The sequence below is a fragment of the Triticum aestivum genome, chromosome 7A, assembly GCF_018294505.1.
Source record: "Triticum aestivum cultivar Chinese Spring chromosome 7A, IWGSC CS RefSeq v2.1, whole genome shotgun sequence".
In the NCBI taxonomy this organism is placed as follows: domain Eukaryota; kingdom Viridiplantae; phylum Streptophyta; class Magnoliopsida; order Poales; family Poaceae; genus Triticum; species Triticum aestivum.
This window is the reverse complement of record NC_057812.1, coordinates 20,867,630-20,880,534: the sequence shown is the minus strand read 5'-3', so window position 1 is coordinate 20,880,534 and position 12,905 is coordinate 20,867,630. Positions and strand designations below refer to the sequence as shown.

Here is a 12,905-nt window from a genome sequence, read left to right as displayed (position 1 = left end):
CATGAACCTATTTACACTTGTGGGGTCAGGAATGAAACATAAGCTTACAAGCCTCTTCTGAAAAGGTAAGAGCTTACACATCTTTAGCCATGTGAAAAATGCAGGGAAAATTCGACTCGCAGAAAGACTCGACCCCTAGTTTCTTTTGCTGTGAGGTCAAATGCTAAATCATAAATGTTCAGATATCAGTTAGGATGAGTGAAAGAGAGATGTAACCACCACCCGATTAAGAAATCATTCTGCATTGCTACGTCACAACATATCCGGACCCATCCATATCCCATAACCTTGTAGTAGTAGTGGGCAAACAACAGGGACAGCACCAAGGTCGGAAATTCTTCTCCCAGATTTACAATGCCAAAAAATCCCCATAGAATCCATACATTATATTGCGAACAAATCCATCACCTTCTCATCTAACAGAGATTCAAATTGTGTCTCAGGTCGGTCGAATCGAGAACACACAACGCATATGTGGCTACTTCCTGAACAATCCTGAGCTCTGGAGCGCCTTGCAGTAGTCCGAGGCGACGGGAGATCTCCTCACCATGTCCCATATCTTGGCCGAGCTCCTCAGCCAGTCGCGCTCTGTGAGGTTCTTCGAGAACGGCCTCAACGGCCTCGCGAGGACCTGCAACGGCAGCAACGTACACAGCGGACTGACTTAACGGGGCCGTTAATAAATGCTTGAGTAAATAAACAAGATAAGCTAAGAACATGCCGCATGTCTGACAGCGATTTTTTTTTCATTTTAAATGGTTTCAAGACTGGAGTATATAAATCTATATGTAATTTCAACTCGGACTAGAAAAGATACCTGATCACGAAGCTTTCCTAGCATGGATGAGTATGTCCCATACTCAAACTTTGCTGAGTTATCATGTGATCTTAATGGAAGAAGGAATACGTCCTGCTGGCTGGAGCTCAAGTCTTCAACTTTCGTGCTTGGAGCAACCGAGGAATCGGTAACTTCAGGTGTCGCACTAGAGCTGCCAATGTTAAATGAGGACGACTCAAAGTGTTTTTCAAGAGTCTCCCGTAGAAGCATGAGCTTTGAAGGAGAAAAGTCATGTTCCCTCAATCTGTTCAATTAGAAAACACCACCAATCAAATTACTAAAATTAAACCAGTAGACGGATGTATTAAGTATGGAAGTGGTATCTGCTCATATGATCATTTTGCAGCAACATTCTTTTTCTAACCAACAGGAAATTCAAAAGATCTGTTTATTCAGATGAATATAAATGAGTATCTGATAACAGGAAAAATACACTCTCCTAAGGCAAGTACAACAGTTCATTTTGACCAACAGTATATAGAAAAGATCAATATATTCAGAGAAATATAAATGAGTTGATAACATGAAAAGAGACTCTCTTAAAGAGAGTAGAACAGTTCATAATGCTCACCTAGAATGCACAAAACAGAGATCGGCCATATAATCTTCACTGGTTGATTGGTTATCATTTTTATTTTCCTTGTCTGGCGTAGATGATGTCAACAATGATGGGTCAGGTATGTTATTCTTCAGCAAATCAACCTGTAAAATTACATTACAACACTCATTTCAGCATTGTACAATATTGTCAAATATCACTTCTAACATAGGGTCATCAGTCAACATAGTTGAAGTACATGAACAGAGACTCAGAGTAACTGCAGAAGTTTTCAGTAGAATATAATACAATGGTTCACTCTCCAAATGCTGGATAAGAAACATGTGCTATTATCAACTATGCATATGCATAATATGCTGAGGAGTGTGACAGGTGAAACAGGTAAAGTGAGATATACGCCAAGGAAATCTCAATTTTGAATTAAATTGGAAGAATCAGGCAATCTGTGGCAGTATGTAGCCAACATAAGTTAGCTTTTTTTCTCTTGAAGAAGAAGAAAAAGAAAATGGTGGAAACCACAGATAAACAAAATGCAAAAGAGAATACTACTACCCATGCAAATTACCAATCTGCTCCACTAAAGTCAGAAGGTTGCAAGATTAGACCATTAATGATTTTAGTCTCCCTAAAACAAGATTTAGAACTCATATACTCAGTAATGACCCTCTAAATGTAATTTGTTTCATTGTTCTGCATATATTACTAGAATAGGCTCCACTAAACAGGGGGTTTCCGACAAAATTGGCAGTTCACACTACCAGGTGAACAAACTATTTTAATGCTCGAAAGAAGGAAGTGTATCTACAGAGAAAATATAGCCAAACAACTTACCGTAAGCATGAGATGCCACATGGAAAAATCATTGATCCCTTCTGACACAACCAACACAATATTACAGACAGATGCCAAGAAAACACCAAGCTAAAGAAATTCCTTGCAGAACAACAGAAAATACCGATCAATTACTGTGAACCACAAAGGTAAAGCCAGCAGCAACACAGTCAGGTGTAAGAATTAAAGTAAATCATTTACCTGGATTCCCATCAGCTCATGGGCCAGGTCTGCTGGTAATGGATCGCCATTAAGAACAGGAAGTGAAGATGAACCATCTGGCCTCATCATATCCATTAGGATGGATGGACTGTATACCGGCTGCAGGATAATTGATTGCATTCGAGAATATTATCAGCAAGATTTTTAGCTTAACTGTCCTAGTATTTGGACCACACCAGTGCAGTGCTGAGAGTAAACTAAGTTCATCTTACCTGAGTGTCGAGAAGTATAACTCGTTCATGAGATATCCTGAAATCAACACCTGCAGTACAGTGCTTTGCCATTGCTTTGATTTCCTCAGTTTGCGTAGCAAAAGGAGGATGCATTCCTGCAGAGAATGGTCACCTGATTGAATTTTCGTTTGCCCAAGTTTGGTGCCAAATGAACTGCTAAAGGTATTTTTGCTATGATTCTCAGCAGCACATGGGCACGGAAAAGCTTTTGAAATTTTTGATAAGTAGAAGAAGCATAGAAGTTGGAAACAGAATAGATATTACAATGCCGCAACATTTAACAATAATGTCTGTATTACTATATTATCAACTAAAAGGTGAACCTGCAACTAATGCTTATAAGTGCATGTCGTTTGAATTCTTAATTGAGTACAACAAAGTCAACTAGAACCACTACAACAACCAGTGTAAGACTGAATGACTGCTACACAGAGTAAAAGGAACCATAATAGAAGTAAAAGGGAATCATAATATAAGTGCAATGAACCATATAATTAAATGTACCAGTTGAGCTTCCGTCATATCCATAAAGCTCGTTCATGATGGTTGACTTGCCCACACCAGGTGGACCGATTATCCCGATCACCATGAAATCATTGTTCTCTGTCAGATACTGCGAAAAGGAAGAACACGAGACATATCTTAAACGACTGGTGTAGAGCATCGAAAATTGTAGTGCAAGATCTCAGCTTGCTCAGCACAACACATCTTAGTAGGGAAGTAACAACTACAGTAGTAACAAGTAGTCAAAGCACGAGACATATGAAGCTAATTCATACTCAGCTACATGTTTAAACGACATATGAAGTACTGGAGGAATCAGCCAATTCTTTTGCACTATAAAATGCAGTTAAGCAGCCCAAATTCATCCATCGCCACTCTTGAATTAAGCAGTAAGAAGTGGGGGAGACAAGGGGGTTGTGCACGCACCGGTAGGATCTTGTCGGTGTGGACCTCCCAGGCGTCGGAGACGAGGCTGAGCGAGCCAGGCTGCGGCCCCTGCCGCGCGCGGGCGCCGCCGCCGCCGCCAGCGCCCTCGTCGTCGGCGCCGGAGGAAGAGGGGGGCGGCAGAGGCGGCTTCGCGAGGAGGATCTTGGGCGGAGGCGGTGGCGGAGGGTGGGAGGAAGATGAGGATGAGGAGCCCCGGTCGCTGACGCCGGCGAGCAGTTGCGGCTGTCCGGCGGCCATGGCGGCGTGGGTACTCCGCACCGCACTTGGGCTTCTGTCTCGGCTGGAGCGCAGAGTTTTAAGGGCCCTGTTACTATCAGTTCATCAGTCCGGGCCGGCCCATCACCGGTTTTATGAGTCACTCTCAAATGTTCCAATGTCGGCCTTTTCTTATTATATGCACATAAAAAAATGTATGCACTTCAGAAAAAAAAAGCACGTAGGCACGTGCGTTGCAATGGGAGAAAAAAAAATAGCATGCACTCAAATTTAATGAGAATTGTATGGGCAAGCAAAATGCCCATGCTTCACTATGAAGAAAGCGCCAAACTCCTCTTCAACTTTCTCATGCGTTAGGGTGTGTTTGGTAGCATGTATGGACCTAGCCGAGTTGTTCTCCTCTGATACATGCTGAATGTAGAAATGCCAAGTCCATGCATTTGTTGTGTATGCGCTGAGACATGCTGAGCTGAGACTTTGTTTGACAGCCTGCATCTGTTTAGACATGCTGAACAATTTCGAATTCCGAATAATATTTTTGACCGGTGACCAAAAATTTAAACATATTTTGAAATTCTGAACTTTTATCGAGAATTGAAATAAAATTTGAAATTCTAAACATTTTCAAAAAATTTAAACAAATTTTGAATATTTGGAAATATAATAAAATTTCGAATTCTAAATATTTTTTTTACAAATTTAAACAAAATTTAAATTCTGATTTTTTTTGAAATTTAAAACATTTTTTGAAAATTTAAACAAATTTTGAAATACTGAACATTGTTGAAAATTAAAAATTTCGAACATTTTCCGAAAATTAAACAAAATTTGAAATTATGAACATTTTAAAAAAATTTAACCAAAAATTGAAATTCAAACAATTTCAAAAATTTAAACAAAATTCGAAGTTCTGAAAATTTTCAAAAATCTAAACAAAGTTTGAAATTCTGAATATTTTTTGATTTTTTTGAAACTCTGAACATTTTTTTTAAAATTGAAACATATCTGGAGGTGGTCTGATGGGTGGGGATGAGGGTTGGGGCGAGCATGGCTGTCTCCATGCACCCTCTCTGGGGTGTATGAGATGGGCATGGCTGAGAGCCCTTTTTGCATCAGTCCAGGTGAGCCCATGCACCCTACAAACAAGCAAAAGTGGGTCGGATTGAGAACTTTTGCCCTCATGCACCATACTAAACACACCATGACGGGGTTCAGCGTATTTACCGAGGTTGGCTTCTATCTAGCGACACAGGCCTTGGTAGACACTTCAAAAATCGCAAGCCCCTCCGCGTCGATCTGAAGTAAGAAGTCGACCATGATGAGCTCGCCACCATCCTATGCCATGCCAGTGGTAGCTATGTTATGTACTTAGGGCTTGTACAATGATAGGTGCTTTAAAAGGTGTTTAGAAAAATAAACTGGGATTTTCTGAAGCTCCAGTGCCTATTTCTATAGAGAGACGTCTAACTAAGCGTCTACCCTTTATAAATAAGCATCGATGCTTAAGGAAACACGAGTTTATTCCTCTAAGAACCTTCCCTAAGCGCCTTGCATTGTACAGGGCCTTCGTCGCGTCTTTGACGGTGTGTGGATGCCATCAGGCACCATTGATCCATCGCTTGCCTTAGAGCATCTACAGCCGCATCAATATAATTTGATCCCTCAAATGCCCGCGGACGTGCCCGGTCAGTCCGTTTTCATCTTCACTTTTCTCTCTCCAAAATAACCACACTCCTCATTTTATGGCATTTCAGTGAACAGGTTGTGTGCAACACCGTAGAGCACGTGGCCTGGGAGGAGAGAAGGCAGATGATTCCTTGCCGGATGCGGTGGCGGCGGCAAGCATCATCGTTTCCTCCGCCCGTGCTACACCCGTCTCGTCTGCTCACGCCGTCGTCGTCGCGAGGTGCCACCTCCTCGGCGTGTGCATGCCGCACATCCATGCTGACAGCGAGAGAGAGATGAGAGAGGAGGATTGGGTTGCTGCATATGGGACCCGGGGTGATGCCTATGACGTGTAGGAGAGTGCCAGGTGTGACCGGGCGTGACCGGACCCCCTCATACTCGCCCCAGCTTTGGGATGGGTTTGAGGGATGCCGGTTAGTTCGGACGTTTAGGGGTAAAATAAGGGGTCCGGTTGGTTCACTCTTTTTTGACCGGACACTGATCGGATGAATGTTTCGGGTTTTTAGGGAGAGAGTAGGGGGTCCGGCTGTAGATGCTCTTAGCATAGAAAACATATGGATGGTTGAGTGCAAAGAGAATTAAAGATGTTGCAGCTCAATGATCGTGTGCCATTGGCATGTCGATGCATCACCACTTTTATGTCCCCGGCGAGTGTGTCCGGTGCAGTTTTGGCAGGCTGAAAAAGCAGAGAAAAGATATAGTGAAAAAATAGAGAAAATATATCTATATCTATATTTATATTTATACTTTCTATATAGTGTACGAGTTTTGAATGTTTGAATTCAGGCATTGAAATGTGTTTCTGGCCGTTCACTGGGCTCCATCCGACGTTTTATAACACAGGGATTCGCTGCTACAGTGTCATTCAGTGTTATCTAGGTTGTTCTAGAAATATCGATCGATTGGCGCCAAGCAGGGACCCCACTGCATATCAGTTCGTTGAAGCAAACAGTCACCGTGCCATATTCGCATCGCGTGGAGCTGTCCAAACTGTTTTATACTTTCTTCGTTCTATAATGTAGTGCTTCCTTTATCCCCGTGCTTTAACTTTGACCGTAAATTTAACTACCAAGACCGATTGCGGCGGGAGCAAAAGTTATATCAGTGAATTCGTATTCAAAAGAAGTTTTCAATTATATAATTTTTTCTTCCGCCGCAGTTGATCTCGTTGGTTAAATTTATGATTAAAGTTGAACCTCAAAAAACGTGGACGCATTATATTTTGGAATGGAGGGAGTACTACCTATGCTGACACCCGCAGGGCTACATGGCCTGTGTGGTCAGATAAACAAATCTGACAGGAGGTGACAAAGTAGAAGGATAAAGAATAAAATATAATATAAACAAATCAAACCAGGTGCAGCGCCCACATTCGTACTTCTTTTTTAGCGTGCACATATACATGGCCGCATTCTGGGTGGAAGGTTGTAGTAAATGCTAGTACTGTGAGACATACCAATAGGTAGGGTAGGCATTACCTAAACCTAGGCATATATGTATCCGCTTTTTCAAAATGTATTTTAAACATGTTTGGAAAACTCAAAAAGTACAAAACAAAATTTCACACGTATATTATCACAAAAATGTGCAGGAAATAAAATTCTACGGATAATTGCCTTTTTATTTTTTTCTCTGTATAAAAGATAAATTCTAGTGCTTCTAAATAGCATATCACAACACGTCTTTTTTGTCTTTTTTGCACATGCAAAAAAAGCTGTTTAATTCTCCCGCAAAACTTTCTATTCGCATGTGGAACATGGTGGGAGATTAATGCGTGCAACTATTTTCAGAAATTTTTGTCATCTACAAATGTGTTCTTCGAAGTGGGTTCATATGTATTTTTTTAAGAATGTGTTTTTCAAAATGAGCTCATATGTAAGTTTCAGAATTTTTTGTCATTTAGAAATGTATTTTTCGAAGCCGCAATAGGTAGCCCAATTTTTGTGCAAATTACTTATTCATGTGATAGTGATTGCGTAAGAACACAGGAAGCTTTCTTATGCTAATTCCAAGTACATGGACAATGAATATTTGTTTCACTTCTCGGTCATTTTCATGACTTATTTTCTCTAAAATCACTCTGCAACGTAAAAGACGCGCATAGCGCGGGCATACATACTAGTAGTAGTAGTAGAGAAAGATCTTATGGAGCACGCCTGATTATCAGCGCCGCATCATCGGTATGCAGGCTAACTCTCAGCTGAGATGGAGGTAAGGGGCTAAGGGCCATAGCCGTGCTGGCACTGGCAAAGATCTGGTGCAGGGGAGCAATTGCAATCGTGAAAAGCATCTCCCTGCGGAAATACACTTTGTTTCCTGGTTTGGGATTTTTTTAATAATTAAACAAAAAGTCAAAATAGTTCAGAATTATTTTTTGGATAAACTTGACTTAATGCACTAGTACATGATTTTTTACGAAAAAAGCCCAACATTGACTTCATAGCGAAGAAGACAAAATTTATTTGCTATTATAGGTCACTATTCACACTACTTTGGCCAAAAATTTGTCCTTTTTGAAAAGAAGTCAAAGAAGGACTTTCTTTTTATAAATTTTTTCTCACAAGTACAATGGAAGGTCGCGTTTATTTCAAAAATATTTTCAGATTTTTTGACTTTTTGTTGAATTACTAAAAAAATTCTATATAGGATGTAGATGTCCCCATAGACCAAACGTCCGCGTGTCTACCTACCGCAAGCCACAGTGATGAGTAAAAGGATCCCTAAGCTGGGCATTTGCCATTACCCTCCAAGAGCCCAGGATCATATCCTACCAACACTACCCAAATCCTAGTCGCTCAAGTATCTGAAACATGTAATCCCACGATAATAAATCAAAGAGAGAACTTCTTATTTGACACTACCTTAAAATGTGGTTCCTTATTTGGCCCTGAGAAAATTTTTCTTCCCTATTTGACATGTAATCTAAATTTCTTTTCCAATATGACACTCTAGTACATTTTGTTCACTAACGGTGTTAAAGACATACATGAAAAGACCTTTTTACCCCTGGTGCATAAGGTGACCAAAAATCTACATGACAATATCTACAGTTATGTTACATATTTGGTCATAACCTCCCCTGTAATTTGATCCCATATCTCACAAGAGACCATACTCCCACCCTTGGTGGGCTTGCACCCGGTAGTAGCAAACCAAGCGAAGGAGAAAAACATGGGACATTTAAATTGTTGTGCATGCCTCTAATTTAGCTTTTGTGAGACGGTAAGCATCCAACTACTTGCTACTAGAATCAAGGAACCGTGCATGTAGTCCTTACTTTTCAAGCATTAGAAAATACAAGGATTATTCATTGGACAGTATATACTTCATGTTTCAGACCAAAAGTAGTATATTTTATACGAGGAGGAAGTTAGGCAGCATACATATGGGTTTTTTTTTGCGAGTGAGCACATATATATATATATATATATATATATATATATATATATATATATATATATATATATATAGGATGTATACTATAATCTTAAAAGATATGCAAACAATGCAGTATTCCGTTTGTGTAATATAAAATTCCTGAAAAATTAGCCTTTGCGATATTTCAAGGAGTATATATTGGACATTTTTTAAGGGTATAAACTGCAAAAAAAAACAATGCAGTATTTATAAGGGGTATATGTTGCACCATTTTTCAAGGAGTATATGCTACATGGTATTTTTAATGGGTTTATACTGCACTCTTTAAGAAGTATATACTGCATGGTATTTTTAATGGGTATATAATGCATTTTTAATGGGTATATACCACTTCACAAAGAATTTATATGACAACAGAAGTGGTAAATTGAACCGAAAGGCGTATACTTCCTAATGGGCGACTATCAGTCCATCCAAAATAAACATGGATACAGAGAAAAAAGTCTTAGAGAAATCTCAGGCCAACACACAGGTATTACATATCCTTCATTAAAGATGGTATTACATTCAGTCTGACTACACATGGTAACGAAGGAAAATATACTACTACAAAACTCTTGAGTGAGAAAAAAGTGAGGGACTCCCCCCCTTCTCCCTTTTTACAGAGAGAACTGATTTTCTCTTTGATCGTCCATATGATCTATACGTTAACTGTTGTTTCCATTGACCATATTGTGGTACCCTCTTGATCAATCCATGTGATCAACAAAGCGAACATTTTTTCAGAGTTGAAGACACTTTCACTGTGGAATGATCTGAAGCGAAACAGAGAAATCATTATTGTGCTGAATAAGTATAAGCTTGCAGTACTCCAGACAAATATGCATGTAGCCAAAATACTATTACTGGTCAATGTTATACAGTCTCTACTCATTAAGGTTAACCAGAATTTGGAATTAAATTCATAGTAACCGTGAACAGAAGAAAAATCCCCATTCTGAATGTGGATTATTTGCTTGTGAGCATATGGGCATAGAATGCATCCTCGCGTTCGATTAACCCAATCAAAAATAGAAGAGAAATAGCTGCCTACCTGGACGAGGAGGTACAACACTCTCTCTATATATATGAATTGTGTAAGATATGGGATCAAATTACAGGGGTGGTTATGATCAAATATGTAACATAACTGTAGATATTGTCATGTACAGATTTTTGGTCACCTTATGTACCAGGGGTAAAAAGGTCTTTTCACGTCTGTCTTTAACACCGTTAGTGAACAAAATGCACTAGAGTGTCATATTGGTAAAGAAATTTAGACTACATGTCAAATAGGTAAGAAAAATTTCTTTAGGGCCAAACAGGGAACCACATTTTAAGGTAGTGTCAAATAAGGAATTCTCTCTAAATCAAATGCTCCTGCAATATCCAATTTAAGCAGAAGAGCGTGCTTGCTGTGAATACACAAAACATTTGATCAATCTAGATAGTTAGTGGTGATGCTTTGGATATGCCAAACTGCCAAATCGCCTTCCAGTGAGCTAAGTTCCACGATGTAAAGTTTATCCTAGTTTTTTAAACATGCGGTAACTATATGGTATATTCCTGTAACCACGGTAACAGTACTCTCGGTAAATTAAGTCGTTTGGCACTCAAAACCATTTTAGTGTTTGATTTTTTTCCGGCAAAATAGTGATTAGAGCTGGACCTGTCTTCTATTAATCCTAGTCTTAGTAAAAACAAATGGATGGGTGTCACTGGATGCTCAAAAGGCACGCACTAGCGGAATCAGCCGCACTTATGCAAAAAAAAAAAAGAAAAAAAAAGAAGATTGTAAAGTCCTTAGGGCCATCTAATAAAAGAACACAAACCACAGACGTATAGGTAGCGACTCATTTTGCTTGATGGATCACGCCATGTACTGAAGGTAGTATATCATTGAAGTATACGTGTTGCTCTTATTCTATTGCAACTGGTGTCCAAGTATATGGCAATGGCTATATCGATCATTGAAATGATTCGTGCTGCTCTTATTCTATATGCAACTGTGTTCAAGTTGAATATCTGCAGTTTCCCCGGAGCTCTACCGAGTCTCCTCGGTCTCAAGCTTTCTGTTGAGGAAGCCCCTCAAGGCTTGCCGACAAGGCATATCTATTCTTTCTGCTCACATCATGCATTACTAGCTGCCAAATAACAGCACACATCACATGCTTGTCTTTCAGCTGCTAGGGATTACATATTCAAAGAAACAAGAGAAGACAAGAACTAACAACTTGGTCATGGTTCTCTTGCAGGAGCTTCCGTTCATGCATGTCATCCTTATCCCTACAAGTTTTTCACGTGCGTATTCTACCGACATCAGTTCTACGGAGTTGAGCTAGACCTGCCAGCGAATTTAGTACTCCCTTTGTAAAGAGTAGTGACCTAAACACTCTTATATTTTTCTACAAAGGGAGAACATTTAGATAACTACTTTAGTGATCTAAATGTTCTTATATTTCTTTACGGGTAGAGTATTTAGCAAGCTACACTGCTACAGAAACCATCGGTGATATATAGCAGGGGTGGTTTTCTCACTGCGAATAGCCTGAGCTGGGTGTGTTCTATACATCTATTTATAACAATCCTAGCAGCCAAAGCCAATCGTGAGAGCTATAAGTTTTAAAATATTAGTGCTTCAATGAAATTAGATGTGAGGTCTTTTGTTTTCGAAGGAGAAAAAAAACACCCACACACAAAACAACTAAGATACACTAGTAGAAAAAGGGTCAAACGTGAAGCACATTAGTGCCGGTTTGAATTTGAGCCGGCACTAATGTGTACATTAGTGCCGGTTCCAACGGCTAGCCGGGCCGCTGTCATTAGTACCGGTTCGTGCCGAACCTTTAGCACCGGTTCATGCCACGAACCGGTACTAAAGTGAGTGGTGGCAGGATGTTGTCAGTCCGGGGCCCCTCCAACACCTTTAGTACCGGGTCCACATAGACCCTTCGTCCTACATAGGTCCTTCGTCCACCCGAGCTCGCTCTGTTCTTCCCCTTTCCCCTCTTCTCTCTCTGTTCTTTTCCCTCTTCCTCTCAAGCTCATCACACATTTTGCCCAAGATTTGAAGGCCCCCATCCATTCAAATGATCACAAAGGTTAGCAACTCTTTCCTTTCATCTCTCATTGCTAGATTAGCTCGTGCAATGCTTTATATAGTGATTGATTTTTGAGTTTAGTAATTTGGGAGAAATTATATATATGTCCTAGTATTTGATTTATATGCAATTTGAGGTCAAAAATAACACTTACTTTTGCATATGTAGGTGTGGTTTACTTAGTACCTTCTAAATCTCCGTCGTAACCACCGTCGATCGCTCGCAACGTCCCGTCGCCAGCACCACCTTGTGGTGAGCCTCTTGTTCATGAAGTTTTATATAAAAAAATGATGTTTGTGTGATTTGGATATATAGTTACTCGTATAATTATCTTACCCATACGTTGTTTGTTATGCATAGTGCCATGGTTTTGATATCCGTCCCCGTCGGCCCTCGTCCGGGTTATGATTCGGATGTGGTATATTCTCTTTTAAAACTATTCATTGCATTTCGTGTTTATGACAAATTATGCCCATCAAGTTGACATAGATATTTGAGGTTAAATATAGTTGAAAGAGAAAACGAGGATTTGAAGGAAAAATTGAAAAGAATTGAGGGGGAGAAGATGGAATTGGAGTTGCATGTTGTCGATGTCGTCGATGATCACAAGATTAAGATGAAGAAAATGCGCTTGAAGATTAGAAAGATTAGAAAATATGCCATTCATAGTGAGGCTTGGTATCATAGCGCTACTGGTAAAATTCTGTGTATAGGCTTTTCCCTAGTAGTGTTATGCTGTTGGATCAATTGTTACCTTAGTTGCGATCTTGATCACATTTGTTGTTGCATTTAAATTCTTTATCTAGAGAGTTATTTGTTTGTTGCATTGAAATGTTGTATGCTCTTTATAT

At 39.8% G+C, this 12,905-nt stretch overlaps 1 protein-coding gene across 1 annotated transcript; it reads right to left on the bottom strand.

The window, feature by feature from the left end:
• Positions 1–326: 326 nt before the first annotated feature.
• Positions 327–3,895, bottom strand: LOC123150117 (protein SMG9). The gene is made up of 8 exons (XM_044569914.1): positions 3,614–3,895; positions 3,188–3,296; positions 2,663–2,778; positions 2,430–2,549; positions 2,229–2,318; positions 1,410–1,540; positions 818–1,082; positions 327–631 (listed from the first exon to the last, which is right to left on the bottom strand). Exons 1-8 carry the CDS (start codon positions 3,869–3,871, stop codon positions 479–481), a joined length of 1,242 nt encoding a protein of 413 aa, XP_044425849.1. The 5' UTR covers positions 3,872–3,895; the 3' UTR covers positions 327–478.
• Positions 3,896–12,905: the final 9,010 nt, after the last annotated feature.